Source organism: Ascaphus truei, chromosome 3, assembly GCF_040206685.1.
Source record: "Ascaphus truei isolate aAscTru1 chromosome 3, aAscTru1.hap1, whole genome shotgun sequence".
NCBI classification, from domain to species: Eukaryota; Metazoa; Chordata; class Amphibia; order Anura; family Ascaphidae; genus Ascaphus; species Ascaphus truei.
The window spans coordinates 21,586,039-21,612,454 of NC_134485.1; the positions used below are offsets into that span (position 1 = coordinate 21,586,039).

Consider the following 26,416-nt stretch of genomic DNA (forward strand, 5'->3'; position numbering starts at 1 on the left):
AACAGATTCATATTTTTAGTTGCTTTCAATCTCTGGATTGTTCATGGCAGAGTGAGTATTTGTTGGTGTATGGAGCAGTGGGCAAAGGAGCAATAATATGTATAAATTAGACAATGTCACATACAAGTATCATTTGCATATTATATCCCCTTTTCCAGCCCGGAGATGTGATTTTTCACTTTTTATGCATACAGACTTGGGTGATATTACCTATTGAATAATGCAAATTGGGATCCATCTCTGCTTGTGTGTATGTATATCTCTAAAGAACCAATATGTGCTCCTTTTAATATCAGTGTTGTCTCCCTATTTAAAATATAATTCCCAAGTAAGTCACTGTCACGGGCCTAGGAGACTGTAGCTGTCTGTTTTGTTCAGGTACTTCTGGCAGGGAACAGATAATAATGTTGTTTTGATTGTGCTTGGGATGTGATATTACCCTTTTTGTTTAAACAAGAGCTCCTTTTCTTGTGTGTTGTGTAGGTGCTGGTGCAGGAGCTGGATGAATACCAGGTATGTAGTGTACATATATTTCACTGGGCATTACAACATGCTGACCTATACAAGTTAATAAAGAGACTAACGCAAGTCCTGGGTAAAATGAATCGCTGCTCGTAGCTTACATGTGAAACTCCCGTTGTTTGCTGTGTCCTTACATTATGTTGGCCTTTCCCCCCCCACTTGAGACTTCCCTACCCTTCCCATTGACATTGTTCCACTGTCCCTGCTTATGTTACCCGCTTATTAAAGGTGGTGTCCCACACAGCAGGTCAAAGCAAATCTGGAGAATTTTTTTTCCCAGTGTAATCTGCTGCCCTAGAAAAGATAAATCACAGTTTAATGAATCCTTTTACAGTACTTATTTGCATTGTCAAGGATAAATGTTTCTCTTTTCTCTGGGTCTGCTGAAATGATGCACGTCAGCAACTTCTGTATCTGTTTCACTAATAATGACTTCATATTTACTAGTACAGGGGTAGCTGATTCCAGGCCTCAAGTCAGTTTTCAGGATATCCCTGCTTCAGTACAAGTGGCTCAGTCTTTGACTGAGCCACTGATTGAGCTACCTATGCTGAAGCAGGGATATCCTGAAAACCTGACCTCTCCATAGCTCTTGAAGAGTGGAATTTGCTACCCCTGTACTAGACCAACAATAGACTAACAAGGACTGACAGACGGTGTGATCACAAAGACAGTAGATAGCAGATGTCCCTTGTCAGGAGAATAACCTATGAGAGGAAGGAGTTCTGCTATGAGGAGTGCTTCTCTGAGGGGAAGGTAAAAAGGATTTCCCTTTCTGAGGGAGCAGTGGAAGAAGTGTCTACTCACTTTGGCTGCTTGTTGGAAAGAAAGCACACTTTTCTGTTGGAAAGAAACAGGCTAAGGGGCATAGCAATATGCAGATAAAGCAGGGGGAAAGGAGTTGCCAGGGCAATTGACTAGAGGCTGTGTAAAAGGGAATTACTTGTAAGAACTATGTTGCAATATACACAGCTCTGGCTGCTTCAGAGCAAGGAAAAACATGTAACTTTAGCTGGGGAGGGCTGGCAGCCTGAGAGCAGGAAAAATACAGAGAAATAAGCAATCCTGTTCCAGGACACCCCCTGTCTGGTATCAGTAGATACCACTATATCTGACACATGTGGAACATATAAAATACAATAACAAAATATCAAGTCCACGTTCACATAACAATGTGGTGCCGGCCGGTACCACTGGCTATGAAATCCCTTTGGCAAGGGAGGCCAAGTAGGCGCACAGGTCCAGGATGGCTGGGTGCTCCACAATGTCTCTGCCAAAGTCTCTGCAACTGTTTCTTTTTGAACGTGTCGGAGAACAGTCTTTTTTTTGCCTCTGTGACTTTGTTGACAGTATGCAACCTTTGCGTAGATGCCAGCCGTGACAGCTGGCTGCTTTGCCGCTAAGCATTTGGTGGTGAGAAATGGCTGTGCGTCTGGGATGTGCCATTGCTCTCAGGAGGATTGTCCGATTTTTGTTTTTCTTATTTTGGGCGATCTTTGTCGATCACCTTCAGGTTGTTTTCTTCCCTTAGTGAAGTTGACTCATCATCTTTTGTCGTCCGGATCACTGAACATCCTAGGCCATTGTCACATTCCCCTGATATGACAATGTTTTTGTGGTTCTCAGGGGAATTACCTTGTCTCTCTTCCTTGCTAGACCTTCCTGTCACTTGGATGTGGCCAAGACATGGTTTGGAGAGGGATGTGTGTCCACGTTCCGTTATATTTGTTCTGCGGGCATCAACATAGTCTGGTTTGTGCCCTTTGCCAATGCATAAATTGCCCACTATCAGCCATCCTAGGTCAAGTCTTTGAGCAAATGGGGCATTGTGAGGTCCGTTGCGCTGTTCACGGATCTTGTGCACACTCAAGATGTCCCTGCCGAGCAGTAGCAAAATCTTGGCATCTTGCTCTACCGGTGGGATGCAGTCAGCTATTTCCCTAAGGTGTAGATGATGGCATGCCACGCCTGGTGTGGGAACCTCGTTCCTGTTTGCCTCCATGTGATTACACTCTGAGTGTGGGGAGAGGTTTACTCTGTCGTCCACTGAACATATGGTATAGCCGTTTGCTCTCCTCCCTGTTGTCTCAGTCAGTCCTGCGCAGGTTCTGAGTGTATAGGGTGAGGCATTGTCTTGTGTGTTGAACAAGCTAAAGAAATCTGACTTCGCTAATCTGTTGCTTTGATCATCGATGATTGCGTACATCCTAATAGCCCTCTCAGGTTGTCCCAGGGGGTATACTTCGACAAGGCATATTTTGGAGCAGGACCTTTGGTCACATCCTCAGCAAACCTCGGTGCACTGGGATGTGACAGATGCTGACTTCTCTTCTCCTTCCTCCCCGCCATGCTTTGCCGTGGAGGAAGGGTTGTTGAGTTGGTGAAGTGTCAGCGCCTCTGGATGTAGAGATGTTACATGCTTGTCACTGTTACACACTGCACATTTGATGGCTTCTTTACAGTCTTTGGCTAGATGTGTTATGGAAGTGCAGCACCTGAAGCAAACTGCAAACTCTCCGAGTAAGTTCTTGCGTTCCTCTATGGACTTCATCCTAAACCCATTACACTTGTTAAGTGGGTGTGGCTTCTTGTGTATGGGGCATTCCCTGTTTGGATCCCCTGTTTTCCTGCTTGGAACGGTAGAATGATTGGGACGTGTAGATGTTTCAGAAGACTGTCCTGTGGACCGAGATAGACATTCTGGTGCTTCCATATCTTGTCACCGGTCCTTCATTCTTTAGGTTGCTTGCAATGGGTGCGGTTGGTGTACCTAGGATGAAGCTGGGATCATTTTTTGCTCTTGCTGCTTCGCGAATAAAGCTCAAGAAGAATGAGAAGGGAGGGAAGGCGACTTGCTTCTCCCTTTTTGTATTTTGAACCTTGCGGAGTCCATTTTTCTTTGAGGTTCTAAGGTAGCTTCTCCAAGATGGGTTTCACTCCCCGAGCAGAGTTTAAGACATTGAGACCCAGTAGAGATTGGTCTGCTCTTGAATACTCCAATTCCTGCAGCAGATCTCCGAGCTCCCGTAACTTTGAGTAGTCTTTGGCTGTAATTCTGGGGAAGTTGTCGACTCTCGTGAAGAGTGCATCTTCGACTGCTTCGTGGCTACCATAGCACTCCTCTAGCCTTTCCCATACTAAGTCAAGACCTACTTGGGTGCGGTTTATGTTTGCTGCCCTTAGCCTCTATGCATGCTCTGCGGATTCTTTCCCCAGCCATTTGGTTAGCAGGCTGAGTTCTTCACTTGCAGAGAAGCCCAGGCTCTGGATTGCGTCCTTGAATGTGGACTTCCATATTCTGTCATTCTCAGGATAGTCGTCGAAGTTGGTAAGTCCTGTTTGTACCGTATCATGCCGTATCATGTACTTGCCCATGTCTGATGCATCGGTGTGTTGATCTTGCGGAGGATGTGGTCGGTCGCGTTCTGATATGGTTTCTGGGAGGGGCCTTGTGGTCGCCTCTTCCTTGGTATGGGTGTGCGATGACTGCTGGTTAGTCTGAGGAGCTGTTTTTCTCCGTGTGGGTGTACCTGTATTGTGAACCTGTGGTAGTGCATCCGTATGCGTGCTGGCGTGTGGATCACTATTGCGGCTGTCCCAGGTACCGTGTGCCTTTGAAGAAACAGCATCTTCTCCACGTGGATTTTGCAAGTCTTTGGCACCTGTGATGTCCTCATCGTGTAGAGATGTTTACACTGGGGAGGCTCCTCTCATAGTCTTCAGTGCGTTGGGTTGGATCCTCTGAAGCTATCCGACTGCACGATCGCTCCCCGCCATCCTGTCGCGCGGCTGCTTCCAAGATTTTGGCTTGGGCTGCGGTGGCGGCGTCCAATTCGGCTTTCCTACGCGCAATGGCTGCTGTCTGCTCCTTCTACGTGCGCTCTCTCTGCCCTTATGGCTGTCTCTTTCCGACCATACACAGCCCTAGCCCGTGCAGCCTCTGCGGTGGCTCACGCCTTGGTAGCCTTAGCGCTTGTGCTGGACGCGTTAGATTGTGCTGATTTCGCGGACCTTAATGAATACCTGGATGCGTGATCTGTGTGTCTGACAGCACTCGGTAGCACGAGTGGTTACGCCTTAATTGAGTTATTGCCTGCCCGAGCTGCTTATCATTGCAACATTACACATTTCAAGTCCAGTTTTTTCCCAGGCCTTCTCTAACTTTTTACGGTGTGCGTCAATGTCAATTTCGTACTTTTCAGGGGCCTTTTGTGTAAGTGTAACTGTCCGCTTAGGCATGGAGCCTTCTTGCGTCTGTTGCTGTTGTGTAGCGGTCTCAGCGTCTGAGTTGTTATGCGTGGTGTCTGGTGAGGGTCTGAGTTCTGCTATGCTGCAGGTGTATGTAAGCCTTTTGTCAGTGCGTGTGGCGTGCGGTATGTTACCTGCGTCAGAGATGGATGACTGTCTCAGATGGTGCCTGTCGGTGTCCTGCAGCGGTCGTGTCCGTGGCTCTGACCCGTGTTCTGGCGGATGTCCGGTGGCATGGACCTTGGTAGACCTAGCCTTGGGGACGTGCGCAGGGGTGGGTGTGATGACTGTACCTCACTGTGTAGCTGTGCAGAGGGTGGACTCAGGCAGGATAGGAGAGTGATAGTGATGTGTATAATGCACTTATCTGTATAGCAGTGCTGCAGCTTCTGTGTAGCTGTATAAGGCCGCGCCTATAGTGACGCGACACGACGGGTGACGTCACCCGTCGCCACCGGCGAAAGTTATATTTCGCAGGGCGACGGCTGCACGGGTTTCCGGCCATTTGAATGGTTCAAGGGCCGTCCCATGAGGCGACAGCCCTTGAAAAATCAAATTTTGCCGGCAACCAGTTTTTGCTCCGTCGCATTGTCGCCGTTGCGCGCACTATAAGCCCACGCGGCGGCGGCAATGAAATTGTTTTCCCCCGACGTCGCCGGCACTATAAGCGCGGCCTAAAGCCGTTTGCTATGTGTAGCTGTATAAAGCCGTTTGCTTTGTGTAGCTGTATAAAGCCGTTTGCTTTGTGTAGCTGTATAAAGCCGTTTGCCTTGTGTAGCTGTTTGAAGCTGTAGTGCAGCATCTGATCTTCCAGAAAGGCTGTTGAAACTGGAGCTTTCTGTGCTGGATCCCTAAGCACAAGGTATCCTTTTTACTATTCTGGACACAGGCTCATATGTAGCACGTGAGTAAGTCCATGTAGCTTAACTCGTCCCCTTTTTAAAGCACACAAAGTCCTTCTATTTTCTTCAACTTTATTGAGGGAGTTAACAGAAGTGTAAAAGTTCTATATGTGGATTGTGCTAGCAGATCTCTCTTGTCAGGAGAATAACCTATGAGAGGAAGGTGTTCTGCTATGGGGAGTGCTTCTCTGAGGGGAAGGTAAAAAGGATTTCCTTTTCTGAGGGAGCAGAGGAAGAAATGTCTACTCACTTTGGCTGCTTGTTGAAAAAGAGGGAGCACACTTTCCTGTCAGATAGGAACAGGCTAAGGGGCATAGCAATGTGCAGATAAAGCAGGGGGAGAGGACTAAACCAATCTCAAATATGAGCATTGGGGGGTGGGGGGGGGGGTTGCCATGGCAACTGGCTAATAGCTTGTGTGACGGGTACTATTTGTAACTATAATGTTGCAATATACACAGCTCTCTGGCTGCTTCAGAGCAGGGAAAAAAATATGCAACTTCCCTGGGGAGAGCTCGCAGTGTGAGAGCAGAGAAAATATGCAATCCTGTTCCAGGACAAACGCAGCTCGTTATATAATGGAAGTCAATAGGAAAATCAGGAACATATTTCCATATATATTGAGGGATTCCTGTATATACTGTATGTATATGAGACAAGCAGGTACAGGCCACTTTGATAACCAGTAAGATAATGGTACAGACACGCATACGGTCTCGGGCATTTTATAAACGTCTTAAGTTGCTTATACTTGTTCAATTATTTGAAGGTGTCAGTCTGCTACATTTAACCATTCAAACATGCCATTGCCTTTAGTTAATTTAGTTCATCCTTAGAGGGAGTGCCCTTTTAACGCTTTGTGCTCTAGAGATCTGCAGCAAATACTTTCTTTGAAACCCTTTATTTACTCTGTTTTAGCTTCTTCCTAAAAGATTGGATTGGCTGGGAAATGAACATGCCAGAACGTATGAAGAATTGGTGAGGTTTTTATTTTTTTACAGTTTGTGAAGTTGAAATAAGGCAACAAAACTGCATGTGTCTGTAATAGGAATGTCATGTTTCACACAGTGGGTTTTCTGTGTTCAGCTGTTGACTTGTTGCGTTTACATTTATACAAGGTAAGGCAAGGAGGCTAGCTTGGGTCACACACCTTATACACAGCCATCTCCCTTTCATACCAGTGGGGATACAGTTTAGTCTGTAGGAACAATGGCGTCAATCAGCACATTTTAGTAAGAGGGCAAATATTTCGTTTTCTTTACCGATTAAAAAAATCTGGATTTTAGGACTATTCGTGCCTGCTTTCAAACAGGCCAGCGTATTGTATCACATTTGAACAAAGAGCTTGAGCGACTGCAAGCTTGCACCCACCTCCCACCATCTGACATTTCTTTCTGTCAGAAGAAAGACTTTTAATTTGATTTGTCGTTTTTTTATTTGTCTGAGTAACAGAAATCTTGCATTGCCAGCCTATCCTTTCACCTCAATCTATTGCGTTTTCATTTGGTTTCTGGTATTGGGGTTGTGGGCAGAAACAGTTCTGAAATCTGTTTCTATTGATGCTTTTATTTTTTTTAAATCAGCCATGCACACAGCATGGAACCAATCTACTATATTTTTTGGAAAGTTGTTTCTGTTCATTATGCATTTGGACACCTTAAGATATCGTAACCACATTTTGCTTGATTGTTTCTGAAAACAACGAGCAGGTTTTTGTTAGTGGACACCATTTTGAATCAAGATGGCTGACTGGACCTTTCAAAACTGCACTGATTTTAACCAAATTCAGCAGGATTGTATTTTGTATTGTACTGTGTGTGTGTGTGTGTGTGTGTGTGTATATATATATGAGCTATAGCTTACCATGCATATATACACTTGTAGGAAAAAATGGTTGTCTGTTGATGCACTGCAGCGAAACTGAACTGGACTGCCGGTGTATTAAACACACCGAATTTTAATGGCACGTATAAGAGCAAGCTAACGCGTTTCGTGCTGTCAAAGCACTTTATCAAAGAGTACTCTTTGACAAAATGCTTTCTGAACGTGCGAAACACGTTAAAGTGGCTCTCTCCAAAGTTATAATCCTGCAGCCACGTCATGGCATGACCACCATGCAGGTCTTATACACCGGTAGTATTAGGACCTGCATAGTGGTCATGCTGTGATGTGGCTGCAGGCTTTGGCCAAAGGATTTTAATACTGTAAATGACCCTTATGACAATACAAATATTTAAGTATTTAACTATGTATTTGTTTTGTCATATTGGATGTAGCATTTGGGCATTTGTCTTGTTATATACATTTTGTGAGGCCCAGTAGCACACCTTTTGACGTGTGTGTTTGTTGGGGTTATAGCTTGCAGGGATTGTTTCCAATACCAAGTACTTCTGAAAAATGCATTCCAAACCTGGTATATTATGAAGAACTCATGCTGATATAAATTCATCAATATTGTATATAGTCAAAGCCTTTGGTAATGTAATGCAACAATCGGCTTCTGCTTCTTAGATTATAGTCATAGTGTATTATTGTTCCATGCTAGGTTTCTGCCAATAAACACGTGGCTCCCAACCATTTGCTACAAATATGCCAGCGTATGGGCCCTGTTCTGGATAAAGAAATTCCAACCAGCATTTCGAAAGTCAGCTCTTTACTTGGTGCTGGGAGACAGTCTTTACTACGGACAGAAAAAGGTAATTTCCAGATTCTCCTCATGTATATGTGTATGTGTTTACTAAAATAGTATGGTGTTTTTTGTGTGTAGTAATATGTATATGTGTACAGATATCTCTTTCTCTCAGGGGCAGCGATTCCCAAACTTCATCGTGGTGGGTGTGGTATAGATCAGGGATGCGCAAAGTTTTGACCCTGCGCCCCACCCTCCTGCAAGGCTCCGACGTCAAATGACGCCACGAGGTCATGTGATGTCACATTGCCCCGCTGCGTCATTTGACACCGGTTACCATGGCGACGTGTTGCCGAAGATCAGGTAGGAGATGCTGCAGAGGCCTCGCGTGGTCACCCAGCACTTTAAGTGCCTTGAAGGAGAGCGCGGGACCTCTGTAGCATCCGCGCCCCCTCTGGAAATTCTCCTGCCCCCTCACTTTGCGCACCCCTGGTATAGATGCAAATTATAGCAGGAGCTTTTAAAATTACCCCCCAAATGCTTTGCATCCACAGCAGAAGACATTGTGGGGGGAACTTCGGAAGCTCCCGCATTGGTTGATTGCTATAACACCCACGATTTTTGCACATGCATGTTCCCTCCCACCACAAGCTCAGGACACTCTACTGCCTGGGATCGATCAAACCATTTTCTTAGCAGTAGTACACTACCGACACGCTTTATCACTCTGCGGCCAGATCCGCAAGCCGGGAGATTTCCCGGCTTGCTAGTGGCCGCCCCTCGGCGTGCTGCGCGTCTATGACGCGCGGTCACGCGTCTTCGGGAGCGTGCGCCCCCTGCACGCGCGTCCAGGGGCTCCCCGAGGGAGCCCTGGTGTCCCGCGATCGCGGGACAGCGGCAGGGGGTTCCGGGGGACCCGGCGGACCCGGCAGCGGTAGGGAGAGCGCCCCGATCGGAGGGCGCTCTTCCGCTGCTTCGGCGCGCGCCCGTCACTCTCGGGCGCGCGCCAGGCTACTGCTGCGGCCAAGAACGGGCAAATGCTCGAATAAACTTGGCCGCAGCAGTATGAGTAGGCAATAAGATTAATTAGGGATTTGATTAACAAATATTTGCTAGCAGGGAGTGCACAACATAAAAATAAAGTTGGGAGCTGCTGCTCATGGGGGGGGGGGGGTGTGTGTGTACAAATATCGATCTATAGATATATTTACCGAGATCATGTAAGAGTTTTCAGAATTAAACAAGAAATGTAATGCATTATATACATCTTTAAAAGACCACTATGACTCCTTATGGCTTGTAGAGTGTTTATTAAATCCGAGGCTGGTGGCTGTGTAATAAAAAATGTCCTAGTAACAGTTGTGCACGTCACATTATTTAACTTGATGCTTCACTTAGCTTTAGAGTTGCATGTTACTGAGGAATACATCTATATACAGTACTACTATACTGCACCACCAATACAATATTGTGATCAGGTTACTGTTTTCCCTATTGCTGAGATCTTGCAATTAATTGGGATTAAATGAAAACAAAGTGTTTGGTAATAATATTTTGATACATACTGTAATTGTTGACGCGTGTGAATTAATCTTTAGGGGAATATAACTTTTTGTATAAAACTTGTTAGATGCAGTACGTACGTATCTAATGAAATGTAACTTGTTCAGATTGCAGGAATGTTGGATGGAAGAGGCCAACGTTTGCTGCTCTTCACCGAGGGAGACCACCTGAAATGCCGGTTAATTACAGAGGGCCCCCAAACGTTGGTATGGAAGTCCTCCTCAAATTAGGAATTGTACTGTGTGTTCTTGAATAGCATGCATAATGTATAGGTGTGATGCTTTCTGAATTTTCACATTTTGTGCATTATAGTGGAGGTGCATCGTGGGAAACACTTAACAGGCTGTGTCCGCTTTACTTCTGCATTTCATGGAAACATGTATCAGCAAATGAAGATGCACAAGCGGATCCTTGGCCACCTCTCTTCTGTTTACTGTGTTGCATTTGACCGCACAGGTCACAGAATTTTTACCGTGAGTAGATACTGACCTTGTTTGGGACACTGCAATTACTCTTTCTGTTAATTCCATTAATCTAAACTTTCATCTAGTGATACCAGGTTTCCCCCCCCCCCCCCCCCCATGTATGCAGAAGACCTGTTTTATCTCTGCACCTGTTTCCGGATATGTGCACCGATGCACCAAGCAAGTTGCACACCCCAGGAACTGGAAAGCATGCAATAACAATCGGCCCAGTAATGCAGACAATGAGACAATGTATGTCAATGATCAGCAGTGTGCACATGTAAGCAGCAAATGGTCTGTCAGTGGCCCAGATAATGTGATATTCGTTCACCTATCCTATGGGTCATTGAATACAGACTGCTGTATGCTAATGTGTGATTAAAGAATCATTGTTCCTATTGCGGTGCTGGTTAAATCGAGCTCAGGTGGCGAGTTGAGATTCCTCCGTAGGTAATGCTTCCGTCTAGCCTAGTGTTCAAATCTTTTTGCCCAAATGCTGTATTTCAATCATTCACAATCCAACATCGGCAATCAAAATAAATCAAATGCCACACAGGAATTATGGAAAAGGGGTTGGGGTTTCAGTACTAAAATAAAACGCTATAAAAAAAATAGAGTAGAGTTGAAAGTGTATTCCTGAGTCCTATATAGTTCTTCAAGTGAATGCCGCAATGAACACCACCAGCTAATGAAGACTTATTGGGGCGGCTTCACTGAGCTCCGATGCAGAGTATTGTGCACCGATCTGGCCTTAACTGCCAGTCAAGTCAATGGCCGTTGGCACCGGATACGAGTGCGATACCCTACGTTGGCGATAAGTGAATCCCGGCGAATGAGTCTCTGTCCCGGGGTGCTTGTAATCTAACTTCCTGCATGAGCCACACGTCCTTCCTTGCAGAGGTTTACATGGAACAGGCGCTGGCTGTTGAGCAGAGACCTCCTACATCAAAACCTAGGCAGGGGTATGCTCCTTAATGTTTGTGTCATCTGCAAAGACGCACTTCACTGAATGCGGTGCAGGCTTTTGCATTGGCAGTTGGTGGTTACGCACAGCCACAGTGTACTTCCCTAATCTGTTTTCTGAGAGTTCAATTGTATTGCTTTATGTATTTCCTTGTACAACAGTAAAATAAGTCAGTGGTAACGTTGATTACAATCCATCTGCAATAGGCAAGTATACAACAGTAAACAAAGCAGCCCCAATGCACATCCAATACGACACATTATTTGATTCATTTCAATGTTTTATTTCTTCTCACCTTTATGGGTTATTTAGTTCAATCTTTTGGCCAAAACATGTTGAGCTGCAACCAGGTCCACTTAGACCCACTCAGCAGGTACCGCAATGAGCTTGGGAAGGATATAGATCTATATATTAATTTGGAATATTTTTCACCATTTCTTAGGGCACATCTGTATTTTTTTTATTTTTTTTTGCTTTTAACCAGTTTTAACTGCTTTTTAGCTCACGCAGCCCATATAGTGCTTCTAAATTTTAACCCCTTGGATACCGCATACTGTACATCTCACACATCCCATGCTATTTATATCATAGCTTTGTTTTCTCTTTTCTCTAAAAAGTGAAAGAAATGCAAGACACGTATAACATTGGTAGTGTAGGAACCTGCTGAAAGGGTCTTTCTTGACCCGGTTGCAGCTTAACATGTTTTGGCCAAAAGATTAAACTAAATGACACACATGAGAAGAAAAAAACATATGTAAATGAATCAAATAATGTGTCCTATTAGATGTGTATTGGGGCTTCTTTGTTTACTGTTGTATATTTGAGGTGACTTTCCCAGTAGCACTCCAATTGACACAATAAATATATACAAATAGAATACTGTGGGACTAGGTTTTGAGCTTGTATACAGTATGTCCAATTGGAATAGGGAAATAGTCTGTTAGCAAGTAGGAAAGTTGTAAAATACACCAGATGTCTGTGTAAAAATAAAATAAAAATCAACAAATGTGTGGAAACCTTGATTGGGAAGCAGGTATTTAAAAACAGAGGCTCAAGTAGGCTGGATAACTTCTGTCACCAATTTAAGACTGTGTACCAATTTTTTGTGACCAGGGAATTCTATTTACTAATATTCATAGGGCTCGGATGACTGCCTTGTGAAGATCTGGTCAATACACGATGGGCGGTTGCTGGCCACCTTAAGGGGTCATTCAGCAGAGATATCAGACATGACTGTGAACTATGAGAACACCCTGATTGCTGCTGGAAGCTGCGATAAGATCATCAGAGTATGGTGCCTCCGAACATGTGCACCAGTTGCAGTGCTCCAGGGACACTCTGGTTCTATTAACTCATTGCTAGTAAGCATTCTTTATATTGCTTGTTACATTAGACAATGTGTACAGTGACTCCTAGCCTCTTGTCTTGTGTAACTGCCTTCTGTTCGGCTACCTGGTTTTTTCCCCCCCCCCCCCCCCATTGTTCTCCCATACAATTCCCCTCCCACACAACTCTCCCAACTCCTCACAGTATTCTCCCCCTCCCTCCCACACAACGTCAATTGTGATGCATCACGTTTCAGGCGGTAGACGACGCGCGTTTCGCCGACTAGCGGCTTCCTGGGTAGCTGATGCCCCTGCAGAATGGCTCCTTCTGTAATCACTGGTTGCCTTGACAACCGACCACGCTGATGGCTAGCAGGGAGTCAGAGGATCTGACAGCCGTGCATAGTCAAATTCTGTAGCTGTGTTTGTACGAGGGCAGAATAGGTGTATTTAATTCAGTGAATTCGTGTTGTCAAGCAATAAAGTTTACATATCTTAAAATGAATGGGCTGGCTCATCTACAAAGTAGTATGTAATTCATTTATTACCTTCAATGAACTGAAAATAAAGGAATGATTTGGAAATGATTGTTAATGTTTTATAATGTTCCGTTGTCTATTTATTCACAACTGTTTACTCGAAATGTTGTATGGACTCGAATTATATTAACATTTGGCTAATTTACCCACAATTATACTCCTTTTTCAGAGAAGTTTTTATTAACAAACACCTGTCCTGTAATTACAAGTTAGGATGAACAGGGTAAAACACACAATGATAACATGATTAAAGTTCGCTATTGCACTGTCGGTGCTCTCTTAGTATTTACAAACTTCTACAAAGCTTCTGTAATCTGCTAGCTGCCTGTCCATAGCAACATAACACTTTGCAGTCAATTATGGCCGGGGTACCTTTGACAGCGAAGGAGTTTATTATTGAGTTGATTAGTAGCGGGGGAGGTTTAATCTTGTTTAGTTAATTTACTTACATTTTTGTAGTTTATACATTTTTCTAAATGGAAATGGTTGTATTTAAGTAACTCTAAAAATACAATGTTTTCCAGTTTAGTCCACTGGTCAAAGGTTCTGTGAGGTACCTGGTCTCTACTGGAGCAGACGCAACTGTTTGCTTCTGGCAATGGGATGTGGAGACCATGAAATTCAAGTATGTGTTCATTCCCTTTTTTTTTTATTTAAATATTTTCTGTTTTACATTTTTAGTTTTCTAGATTTCACTCAAATGAACTTCATTTCTATTTATTTTTTTAATATATAGCAACCGTCCTCTGAAGTTTATAGAAAGATCTAGACCTGGAGTTCAAATGCTCTGTTGTTCGTTTAGTGTTGGTAAGTATGTATGTATGTATGTATGTCTTTATTTATATAGCGCCAAAAGGTGTACAGGTACTCAGCGCTTCACAAAGAATACAGTACAGGGAATTATAATAATACAACAAGTGCAGCAAAATCATACAATGGGAAAGGAAATCCCTGCCCCGAAGAGCTTACAAGCTAAGAGGTCTGAGGGGAAACTTACAGAGACAGCAGGTGAGGGAATAAGTGCTTTAGATGGGTGTGCTTGGCCACAATGGGTGGTAGAAGTGACTGTGGGACAATAGCCATGAGTGCAGGCTATTGTGATGCTTGATTTGTGGGGCGCGTTTTCAGGTTAGTCAGTGTTAAATGAAAAAAGGTTTACGCCATTTACAGGGGAAGAGATGGCAGGGAGGCGTGGGTGAGATCAGGTGTGTATGTCTGGCTTCAGGCTTAGGGGAGATCCCCAGCAGCAGAAAGGAGTAGATTGAGGGTGTGAATAGAGGATTTGTGGGGGTGATTTTTATTGAGGGTTGTTGGGAGAGAGGTGTATAAATAATGGTGCAGTGGGGAGTGGGAAAGTTGGAGAGAACAGGGACATTCACCAAGGAGTGAGAAAACAGTAAACAGAAAATGCAATAAGGAGGGCATAGTGAGATACAGGAGGAGAGACCTCCCAGGTACTGGAGGATAGGAAGAGTACAAATAATCACAGCTTTTAGAAAGTAAAGTTCTCACAGTTGTAAAGTTGTTGTTAAGAGTCCAGATCTTCCTCAAAAGTAAAGACGGCATGCAAACTGCAAGCCGTTTCACTCTGTGTAAAGAATAAAGATGCTGGTTTTCAAACTGTGCTTTGTTTAATTATGTGTCTTTGATTCCTGTAGGTGGCATGTTCTTGGCAACAGGCAGCACTGATCACACCATTAGGCTGTATTATTTTGGCTATGAAACCCCAGAGAAAATGTCAGAACTGGAAGGTCACACCGTGAGTATAGGCCGTCTCCTATAGTTCCTTCATTTCTTTATTCTTAATGTTTACATTATTCGCTGGATTCTAATATCTCTCATAGTAGTGTGCAAGCTGTACAAATGAAAATATACATGAATAATGCAGGTGTTGGAATTGTTTGTTTGCATTTTTAAATAAATGTGCACATACCCTTCAGGTAAGATGTCAAAGCAGTGACTTGCAACATTTTATTTGCAAACTTTTTTTTTTTTTTTTTTTTTCTTCAAACGTATGAAACTTGAATAGTTTTCTATCTTCCAATTTTCAGGATAAAGTTGACAGTATTCAGTTCTCAAACAACGGAGAAAGGTATGTTGGCCCATAGAACTATGTGGTTATTTTTCTTTGCATGAAAACAGATTTGTTAGGATGCAGTTTTCAGAGTTTTAAATGTAGCCAGTTAAAAGTCATTTAGCTAGATTAGTCTGCAAAGTGTCACAGGCCCATTAGGAAGCTACAGTGTTAATGTACAAGTACAACGTGTAAATCAATATGAACTTTTAGTTTCATGAACTATATTTGTAATTTGTGTTTAAAGATTTATAAGTGGGAGCAGAGATGGAACTGCTCGAATCTGGCAATTCAAACAGCAAGAGTGGAAAAGCATTTTGCTGGATATGGCCGCTAAACTGGATAAAAGGTAAGAATATTTCTGTGCTAACATTCTATTACATTTTACATGAAAAAAAAAACAAGCAAAATAACTGTTAGAAACAGTTTTGTAAATATCCCAAAAACAAAAAATATAATCCAAAATCCTTGCTGACTTAAGTCACACTATAAAACATGATATCTTTAGTGTGATTCCTAACAGTTTAAAGCGGTGTTTAAGTTGGTAGCACTATTTGGATACCCCAGCCATATTTCTGTGACAGAGAAACAAAAAGAAAACAGCGCACAACGCTCATAGTGAAGTAAATCAAGGATAAAAATGTATTAAATATCCAAGGATAGGTAATGTGCGTACATCAGGGAAATAGTAAAACAGCATTTCATGGGACAAGTTACCCATACACCACACCAACATGAAGATCTGGACAATCACGGATCAATCAGTCATCAGGCTCCACAGGTAAGTATAATCATAGGTCACCACAGTGATGAAGCTGGTCCACAGGTGGGGTGCGGTGAGGGCAGTAATCAAGTCCCAAATATCAAAGTCCCCCAAAGACAAGTCTCAGTCCATCTCTACCACGGCAAAGTGACTCCAAGTGTAGTTCTGGGGCTTCCGTCGGCGCTCAAGTGACGTCACTAAGGGGCGTCGCGCCGAAATTTACGGATCCGCAAGGGGGAGCAGGGGTGGAATGATAGGAGCTTAGGGGACTAGATGTAAACTCAGTATCCTGAATAAAAAGCTAATTCCAACATGTTTCAAGGCTCTAAATGCCTCTTCATCAGGGAATAAATGCAGTATTAAGCATTGGTGGTATATACCCCCCAACCTGTCCCGATTGGTCACATAATTAAGGTAAGTCTCCAATCGGAGCTGGTGTGGGAGGGGATACACGAGCCATGCCAAACAATGATCATTTGAATTACAAATCTTTAATAAAAAAAACTTCAATAAAATACATCAGTAAGCACACGGGCTAAAATTATTATGCATATTATATAAGCAATTTAAGCATATTGTATAAGCAATGTGATAGCTAGAAAAACAAAAAAGATATTATTAGTAGGAAACACTTGTAGTAATAATCCACAGAATATATATATATAAACAAACAAATAAAAATTATAATAATTTAAATATATATATTGTGTAACCCAGCTTATTTAAAAAATAATAAACTAAAAATCAAGCACAAGAAATAACGGATAATTTAATCAAATCAATCTAAATGAACAAAGACGAATTAAAGAATCAATATAAAGACCAAATATCAATGTCTTCATTCAGACCTTTTGGCGTTAAAGTATCTAACTTATGTATCCAAAATGTCTCTTGGACAGAGACATTTAACCCTGTCTCCACCTCTCCTACTAAGTGGAACAGACTGAATTCCTTTAAAGGTTAAAGATGAAGGGTCTTTATTATGGTGTAGAGCATAATGTCGTGATAGATTATGTTTAAGATATTCATTTTTAATATTTCGGACATGTTCTTGAATGCGCACTTTTAAGTTACTTTTGTGCGACCCACATATTGTGAGCCGCAAGGGCATTCAATCAGATACACTATGTGATCTGAGTTACAATAGATGAAATCCTTAATATCAAATTTTTCATTTGTATAATTGGATTTAAAAGATTTCTTTATTGGGTGGAGAAACCTACAAACAGAACATTTTCCGCAACTGTAGTTACCTACAGGATAATTTTGCAACCAGATGTTATTCATATTTCTATCTGGAATTTATACTATTCCCTATGTCACTTGGGGCCAAAATATCTTTTAAATTGCTGGACTTCCGATAGATAAATTTGGGGTTCTGCGCAATATGTGATCCCAAAATGGGATCACTGCGCAGAATCCCCCAGTGTTTTTTAAAAAGGTTTTCTATTTTGTTAGTCATGGAATTAAAATTTGTGACAAACGCAATGTCAATCAAACGGCCATCTCCAGGAGCCTGAATCTTTTTTTTAATTTTATTTTAGGTACCAGCATTTGTTCATCTCTAAAACCTATTTCAAAGAAGTTGATGCCAACAATTTTTTTTTGGCATCAAGTAACCATAAAAAAACTTGGATTAAATAATATTCTGGGTGGACAGCTAATTAGACTTAAAAAGAATTGCAGTAAGCAAGAAGACTTTGAGAAGCAAGCTCAAGATCTTCTCCAAAAGTTTAAAGATAGAGGTTATGCGCATGATAAATTGGATAAAGAACTTGTTAGGGTTAGGAACCTTGATAGGGAACAAATGCTGGTACCTAAAATAAAAAAGATTCAGGCTATATATATGGGTCGCACAAAACGTAACTTAAAAGTGCGCATTCAAGAACATGTCCGAAATATTAAAAATGGATATCTTAAACATAATCTATCACGACTTTATGCTCTACACCATAATAAAGACCCTTCATCTTTAACCTTTAAAGGAATTCAGTCTGTTCCACTTAGTAGGAGAGGTGGAGACGGGGTTAAATGTCTCTCTGTCCAAGAGACATTTTGGATACATAAGTTAGATACTGTAACGCCAAAAGGTCTGAATGAAGACATTGATATTTGGTCTTTATATTGATTCTTTAATTTGTCTTTGTTCATTTAGATTGCTTTGATTAAATTATCCGTTATTTCTTGTGCTTGATTTTTAGTTTATTATTTTTTAAATAAGTTGGGTTACACAATATATATATTTTAATTATTATAATTTTTATTTGTTTATATATATTCTGTGGATTATTATTACAAGTGTTTCCTACTAATATCTTTTTGTTTTCCCAGCTATCCCATTGCTTATACAATATGCTTCAATTGCGTATATAATATGCGTAATAATTTTAGCCCGTGTGCTTACTGTGGTATTTTATTGAACTTTTTTTATTAAAGTTTTGTAATTCAAATGATCATTGTTTGGCATGGCTCGTGTATCCCCTCCCACACCAGCTCCGATTGGAGAGTTACCTTAATTATGTGACCAATTGGGACAAGTTGGGGGTTATATACTACCAATGCTTAATACTGCATTTATTCCCTGATGAAGAGGCATTTAGAGCCTTGAAACATGTTGGAATTAGCTTTTTATTCAGGATACTGAGTTTACATCTAGTCCCCTAAGCTCCTATCATTCCACCCTGCTCCCCCTTGCGGATCCGTAAATTTCGGCGCGATGCCCCTTAGTGACGTCACTTGAGCGCCGACGGAAGCCCCAGAACTACACATGGAGTCAGTTTGCCGTGGTAGAGATGGACTGAGACTTGTCTTTGGGGGACTTTGATATTTGGGACTTGATTGCTGCCCTCACCGCACCCCACCTGTGGACCAGCTTCATCACTGTGGTGACCTGTGATTATCCTTACCTGTGGAGCCTGATGATTGATGATCCGTGATTGTCCAGATCTTCATGTTGGTGTGGTGTATGGGTAACTTGTCCCATGAAATGCTGTTTTACTATTTCCCTGATGTACGCACATTACCTATCCTTGGATATTTAATACATTTTTATCCTTGATTTACTTCACTGAGCGTTGTGCGCTATTTTCTTTTTGTTTCTCTCTTTTAGCTCCTGGTGGTGTTGAGCCACCCCTCATTCCGCTGCAGACGCTCTTTCACCAGTTCACGTATAATTTTGTATATTTGTTATCACTAATATTATTATTTTAGTGCAGTTTCACACCCTTCACAGCACTGTTTATGGTTGCGCACTGATTACTCCTCTTGTATATTTATGTGACACCTGAACCAACTAGTATTTGGCGTTAGAGGGTTTATGCTCCGTAAACGTAATGGTAAATGGACATAGGAGGAGAATGAAGTCCACAGTCCAGCTTGACATTGAGTCTTTGTTGCAACCCTTTTTAATACTAGCGGTAGGGATTCTGGCTTTGTCTTATAAAGCTGGTCGTCGTTTTTTAACCCCATATTTTCGCAGAGGCAATACATTAGATGCTTGCCCTCGGTCACTGAGTCAATTTATTCTTCTTAAACTGTATGTCATTATTTTTTGAGAAGTATTTTTGAAAAATGTTTGCCTACAGCTGGTATTTACAGTAAAAGGTCATTTATTTTGTTTTTGTTTTTCCCCCTCACACTTCTCTTGCCAGTTCCCCAAGCTCTGAAGAAGAGAGATTCATGAAGCCAAAAGTCACAATGATTGCGTGGGATCATTTAGATACCGTAGTTGTTACCGCTGTCACTGACCACCTCCTCAAGGTGTGGGATTCCCAGACCGGAGAGTTGCTCCGTAATCTGAAGGTATGTGGAGGTTGTTTGCACCAATAGATAATGGGAGCAATCTAGGCATTAAAACGCAATGTAATCTGATTTGCCGTTTTATTTCTTACACACACTTTGAGCCGGGTGGTATCTGCTGCAGGACTATTGCTATTCTGAACTTCTTTTTTTTTTTTTTATGCTAGAATAATTTGAAGCAGCATTCTTGGCTGGGATAATTGTTCATGGATTTATTTATTATTTATTGCTCGTTTCAGTTTTGTTTTCCGTCCAGCTGATTGAACTTCCAGCATTTCCGGTTGATGGCACCGGTAATCCCGGCTGTAACACCCCCTTCTTCGTTTACCAGCTGTATCCTCACGTTCTGTTTCATTTTGCTCCAGGGACACCAGGATGAAATATTTGTTTTGGAGCATCACCCCTTTGATTCCAGAATAATGTTGTCTGCCGGACACGATGGCAACATCTTTATATGGGATGTTACAAAGGGGACAAAAACAAATCATTACTTCAACATGGTAAGATCAATTAAAAATGAGTCCCTCTGACAATCCTAGTATAAAAACAGCGTGTCGACATTAGGGGTTGGTTATTTAAGCACCACCGGGCTCCAATTCTAAACATTACCTTTGAATGCACAATAGTACTGCAGCTTCTCTTCTATCTAATCATTGTTTAAAGGCCATGAGAAGCTCTTCAGTACTTTTTTCTGGCATTACACAATAATTGATTAATCTATAGCAATACGTTTGGCCAAACTAGAACTGGAGTCGTGTGAAATCATACTAACATTTCAATAATGAAATTTGTTCCCAAACAAATCAATATTTTAAGTGAAAGCATCTGTTTTTGGCAAGTTTGGACACACAACTGAATTGTTTGTTTTTCTTTTAGATTTTTTTCCCCCCCATAAACTGCTGACTGTGATTAATACATTATCTCCAATATGTTTTTTGGGGAGAAGTGACTTTTATAAATCCGTTTTACTGTCCCCACATGTACTAATGTACTAATTTGGATTAGCTCCTCCCTTAGGCTGCGCTTATAGTACAGGCGATAGCGACGCGACGTCGCGTGAAAACAAATGCATGCATTACCGCCGTCGCGTGTGCTTATAGTAGACGCGGCGGCTTGGTCGCGATCGATGGAAGTCATCTCAATTTGATTTTTCCAGTGACCGCAGCCTGACGTTGCCGTCGCGTCGCCGTCACTATAAACTCAGTCTTAGCATTTGTAGGACAGGAAACTCTTCTGCAGGGAACTGGTATATAAGACCCTTTCCCTGCAGAGGCAGTCTTTATCCTGTCCTACAGCATAGCAGTAGTGTTTACCTTAAGTTGGGACTCGGCAGGACTGTTGGTGCAGTTCAATCTGGGGGGTGGAGGGGATGTCAGCCTCTGTCCCACTGAAGGTCCGGCTGAAGTGCCGTCTGGAACGGCTAGCCAGAGGACCTGTGACCGGGCAGAACACTGCAGAAGCGCCTGGGAACGCAGGGAAATTGGAACGCATGGCTAGAGTAAGACACGCTGGATCCCACTGTGAGCAGGAAGCAGAGAAACAGCAGCGCACCTTCTCATCCCCTTAAAGCTGCAATGACCCTCTGACGTCACATGCGCCAAGACATGCGTACCCCACCAACGTCTTAAAGGGGCAATACCATCTAGTGGTACCTGACATTGTGAAGCATTTCTAAAGACTATAGAGATTGCTAGTTTGCACAGATTGAGTATAGAAACTGAATAAAGGGTCGCTGCCCAAAACTTTTAGGTGAGTTCCTAGATAGTCACTCTTTTTTTATAAATAATTTTACTAACAATGAGGTGAAGATTTGTTTTCTATATGCTCTATCTTCGATGCAGTACCTCTGGGGTCAGTGAGAGGAAAGTGGCTAATAAGCCAGGAAATGCACGGCTTGCAGTAAGCCAGTGCTTAAGGCTGCGGACAGGGGTCCAATGACAAGATTTATACAGGCATACCCTGGTTTAAGGACACTCGTTTTAAGTACACTCGCGGGTAAGGACATATTTTTAATAGCAACATACCCCTGTGTCCGTACGCTCGCCTGACGAGTACAGACACTTATTCTGCCGTACAGACCACCGTAGTAGTGACACACTGATACCCCTCGCCCAATAGGCAAACGGCTGCTTGCGCATGCGCCTGTGAGCACGTCCTGAACAGCAATACCGGCTCCCTACTTGTGCCGAAGCATCGATAAGTGCGGAAAAAAAAGGTAGTGCTTCACTTTCAGTACATTTTCCCTTTACATACATGCTCTGGACCCATTGTGTACGTTAATGCGGGGTATGCCTGTACTTCTATACTGGATGATGGACTGTCTCCTATTATGTCTAAAAGTCCCTGAAGAGATTAAGGGCCCAAACAAGCCTGGATAGGAGAGGAGCATCTTCGTCAGAGGAGTCTGACGTGCTACAGCAGTATCTGGAAGGAGAGTACTGTGATTCATCTGATGATAGGGACTGATTGGAATCAGCCCGGTGAGACGTTTGTCACCCAGAGATGCTTTCCGCGATGTATCCCTTCTTTTAACAAAGACCTCAAAGATTGGGACAATTCCTTGAAGGTGGACGCTGCAATCCCCGGTATTGCAGGAAAGATACCAGTGTTGGATGCAGTGACGTTTCAGGACACATTAGATTGAAGGATGGAATGTCCTGAAAAAATCCTTTCTGGCAGCGGGTCTTGCCTGCAAGCCTATAGGAGCAACAACCTAATTTTTCAGAGCCATAAGATTGTTGCTAGGCAATCTGGAGGGGGTTTTGGAAAGCGTTGTCAGGAGAACCTCAATTCTATTGTCATTATCAGAAATCAAGAAGGCGACTGACCTATATATAGCAGAAGCATCGCTGGACGTAGTGCACCTCTCGGCAAGAAGCTTGGCCCTGTCTGTGTCAGTAAGAAGAGCGCTGTTCGACTTAAAAGACCAACTTGTTCTCTTACCTACATAGGTGAGTTTCTGGGAGAAAACTAGACCCCATAATAGCCAAGGTATCGGGGAACGTGCCTTTTTCCCAGGGAAGAAAGCGAAAATTCTTTGCCTCTGCAAGACAGAATGCCTTCTAGAGAAGCAAATTCCTCTGACTGGGAAGGCCTTTGACTCAACAACAAATATTAAGAGGGGGACAAAGTAGTTTTTTTCATGTCCCTAATGAGGATTTTTTTTTTTAGTAGTGGCAAGTTCACATTAAAGGAGGCGAGCCCTACAGTATGCGGTCGGAGGAAGAGTATCTCAATTCGCTACTGTATGGGCACAACCCATAAAGCACAAGTGGAATTTGTACAAGAGGCTTGACAGAATCTGTTTTGGAGATCCTGAAATCCAATTTCCTCTCAGACGCAAAATCCTTGAACAAAGTAATTCAAGAAGTTAAGTCTGAGGATTGGTTATTTTCAATAGATTAAAAGGATGCATGCCTGCACATAAGTGCACAAGAGCACCAAAAATATTTGAGATTTGCGGTAAACGGAAGGCATTAACAATATACCGCATTCCGTTCGGCTTGGCCATCTCTCCCAGCATCTTCACCAAGGTGTTGGTTACTTTAGTCCCTAATTTCAGAAAAAGGGCTTTCGGGTCTATTCTCGTCTAGCCGAGCGGCGTTTAAATCTCAGCAAAGCTATTCTGATGCAGCATATTCAGAAAGGGATTGTGTTCCTGGAGTGGCACATGTGGATAATAAACTCCCATTGTTAATTCCATCACGGTCCCTAACGTTCCTGGGAGTCCTATTCCAAATGGAACAAGGACGGGTCTGACTAATACACAGCAGAATTGAGCAATTGTCAATACAAGACGCAAAGCTAAGGTTAAGGTAGGTCTCTGCAAAAGAATACATGACCTTGCTGGGGAAATTCACTTTAACACCAGGTGTTCTAGAGTAGGCAAGACTCCACATAAGGCCACTCCAGAGAAATTTGTTGGATGAGTGGAACAAAGATCCAAGATCTTTACACCAAGGATTATATGACTCTATCCCTCAAGGCGGGATTTTAAATGGTGGGAGAATCGGCAGAAACTAGAGAATACATATTTTCTATTTCGGAAGAAGTCTGGTTAACTGTCACCCCAGATGCCAGCAAGTCGTCTGGTTGTGGAGCACAGGCGGGACTGCAGTGGCACAAGGAATTTTGCCAAAATCCTACAGCAACCTCTCAGCAAATATGAACGTCTGTTCTTTCAAGACCACGTTCAAGGCATAAATAGAAGGATAGAATCCGACCACTACATGACAGTAAAATATGTTGCAGGGGGGAAACTCAGAAGCGTAAGGCTTCTAGCTCTGGCAGTATCAATTATTTTTTGGGCTGAACGCCATTTCATCTATTTTTTTAGCAGGTCCCCGACTCCACAATACGAGGGCTGATGTTCTAAGCCGAACCATCATCCATCCAGGAGAAAGGGAACTGGACTTGCAAGTATTCCAACAGCTTATACTTCGGTTGGGACAACCCGAAATAGATCTGATGGCAAGACATCAAAATAAGAAGGGGGAACATTTCTGCTCAAAGTACTCCCACCGTCTCATCACCCAGGTAGAAGCTTAAAGTTCCATTGGAACTTCGATCCAACATGTATTTTCCTACATATAGCGAAGATACAAAGATTAGAGACGAGGTAGGAATAATACCTTCCTGACCAAGGATGATATGGTTTACCCATCTGCTGAGTAGCACTAGATCTGCCTTGCAATCTCCCACTGTCGAACTTCGGAAACAAGGATCAGTACAGCACCCTGAACCAAAGAAATTGGCCCTATTGGCAAGCGTTAAAATAAAAGGTCTGTTCCGAAAGAGCAATATCAACGTCAAGCCAGACAATTGTCAACTTCTATTTATCGTGTCTGGCACTGTTTTCGGGCATGAGGTAGGAATATGAGCCCGGACTGTCTCAATGCTGCCTCTGTCACCTGGTTGCATTTCTACAGGCTGGGTTTAAAGCTGCAGTTCAAGCTCCCGTTTTTTTTTTTATTTATTATTATTATTATTTTTTTTTTTTTTACTTCAATAGTTTCATGTGGGCAATCTCTACTTGCCTAAAGAACTGCATAGCTGCCGATCAATTCGTTCTCCGTCTATTGATCGGCGAAGTTTGGTGACATCTTTAGATCTGGGGAGTGTAAATGGTTTCTATAGGAACAAACATGCTTGTTAAAATAGAATACAAGAAAATTGGTCTTTCAAAGTTGTTGGGTTTTTGTTTAAAACAGAAAATGCTAAAAGTATTTTTTCTTACTACAGAACTGATTTATTAAAAAAAAAAACACATGCAGGATATTGCTTGACCTGTAGCTTTAAGAAAAGCCTAGTTTCCTTTAAGAAAAGATCTAGTATCATTAGTGCTGAGATTTCTACATACGGTGAGACCTCAAATGAATGTATAGTTTCAACGTGGGATCTTTCCCTTGTGTTGAACACTCTAGTAGGTCATTACCAATATGAACCTTTGCAGCAAATAGTGTTAAGACTATTAACGTAGAAGACAGTATTGGTAGCAATTGCATCTGCAAGAAGAGGGGGAGAATTGCAGGCTTTCTCGGGCAGAGAACGTTCTCTTGTTTTTCAGCAGGGCGAAGCAGTCCTAAGAACTATATATGGGGGGGCACAAACTAAGGGGGGGGAGGCTATCTGCATGGGGCGCGGGGTTTAGAGGTCCCGCACGCTTCCAGAAGGCAATTAAATACCTGGTAAGTGGAGAAGGCCTCTGTAAACTGCACTTACCTTGTTTCAGACGGCTTCTGGAGGCACGTCACCATGGCAACACGACATCAAATGACGCCACGGGGCCATGTGTCATCACGTTGCCATGGCGACGTGATGTCATGACACCCAGAACGTCTGAACCGAGGGGGGGTGGGGGCGCACAGAGGAGACTTCCGGCAGGGGGACGCAGGAGAAAAGATTGCGCTCCCCTGACCCATGTCACGTTCCCTTACAAAAGTCTGGTCCTCCATTTCACCTCAATCAAGAGATCAATCTATCATTCTGCCCGGATCCTGCAAATCCTAATGAGGTGAGTGTACATTACTTAAATCTCGTAAGGGGTTTCACGGTAAACATACTCCAATTCAGAAATACAGAACATTTTCGCATTATTTATAATCAGAAGGTCCAAGAAGAGGGCAGGAAGCCTCCAGGTCAATCATATCACGATAGATTACTTCTTGTTACAAATTTGCCTATAACTTTAAATTCAAACGGGTCCCATAGGGAGTAAAGGCACATTCGACCAGTTACTACCTTACTGGCAGTTACTATCTTATTGGCATTCAAAGCCCAAGCATCTCCAAGGCAAATTTGTAAAGTGCAGTCTGGTCCTCATTCACACCTTTGTGAAATACCGTATTTCCTCATTTGTAAGACGCCATCGATTGTAAGATGCACCACTGATTTAACACTTATTATCGAGGAAATACGGTAATACAGTAACAATTTTCCTGGAAAAAAACGACAACCTCCTGCTCAGCCAATCAGAAGCAAGGTGGGCGGGCAGAATAGGCCAATCACAGGCAGGGACATGGCTACAGGAGGAGTGAGGTCAGTGTTCGTTCTAACTTCTGTTCCACTGAAATATCAGTATATTTAATTACCACTACTATAAGGGCCCACATTACACAGTATACTG

The 26,416-nt window shown here is 42.7% G+C and overlaps 1 protein-coding gene across 3 annotated transcripts in view; it reads left to right on the top strand.

Moving 5' to 3' along the window:
* BRWD1 (bromodomain and WD repeat domain containing 1) overlaps positions 1-26,416 on the top strand; it is a 93,475-nt gene that overhangs the window by 3,064 nt on the left and 63,995 nt on the right. For 2 of the 3 annotated variants that reach the window (XM_075593736.1, XM_075593734.1), the window contains exons 3-15: positions 484-513; positions 6,591-6,650; positions 8,218-8,368; positions 9,972-10,070; positions 10,177-10,337; positions 12,432-12,653; positions 13,681-13,781; positions 13,893-13,963; positions 14,815-14,915; positions 15,208-15,248; positions 15,478-15,579; positions 19,644-19,794; positions 20,157-20,291. In XM_075593736.1, the coding sequence (XP_075449851.1) occupies positions 484-513; positions 6,591-6,650; positions 8,218-8,368; positions 9,972-10,070; positions 10,177-10,337; positions 12,432-12,653; positions 13,681-13,781; positions 13,893-13,963; positions 14,815-14,915; positions 15,208-15,248; positions 15,478-15,579; positions 19,644-19,794; positions 20,157-20,291 (1,425 nt within the window). Of the gene's footprint in view, positions 1-483; positions 514-6,590; positions 6,651-8,217; positions 8,369-9,971; positions 10,071-10,176; positions 10,338-12,431; positions 12,654-13,680; positions 13,782-13,892; positions 13,964-14,814; positions 14,916-15,207; positions 15,249-15,477; positions 15,580-19,643; positions 19,795-20,156; positions 20,292-24,127; positions 24,296-26,416 lie in introns of those variants that run through there. The other variant, XM_075593737.1, reaches the window with a different exon arrangement.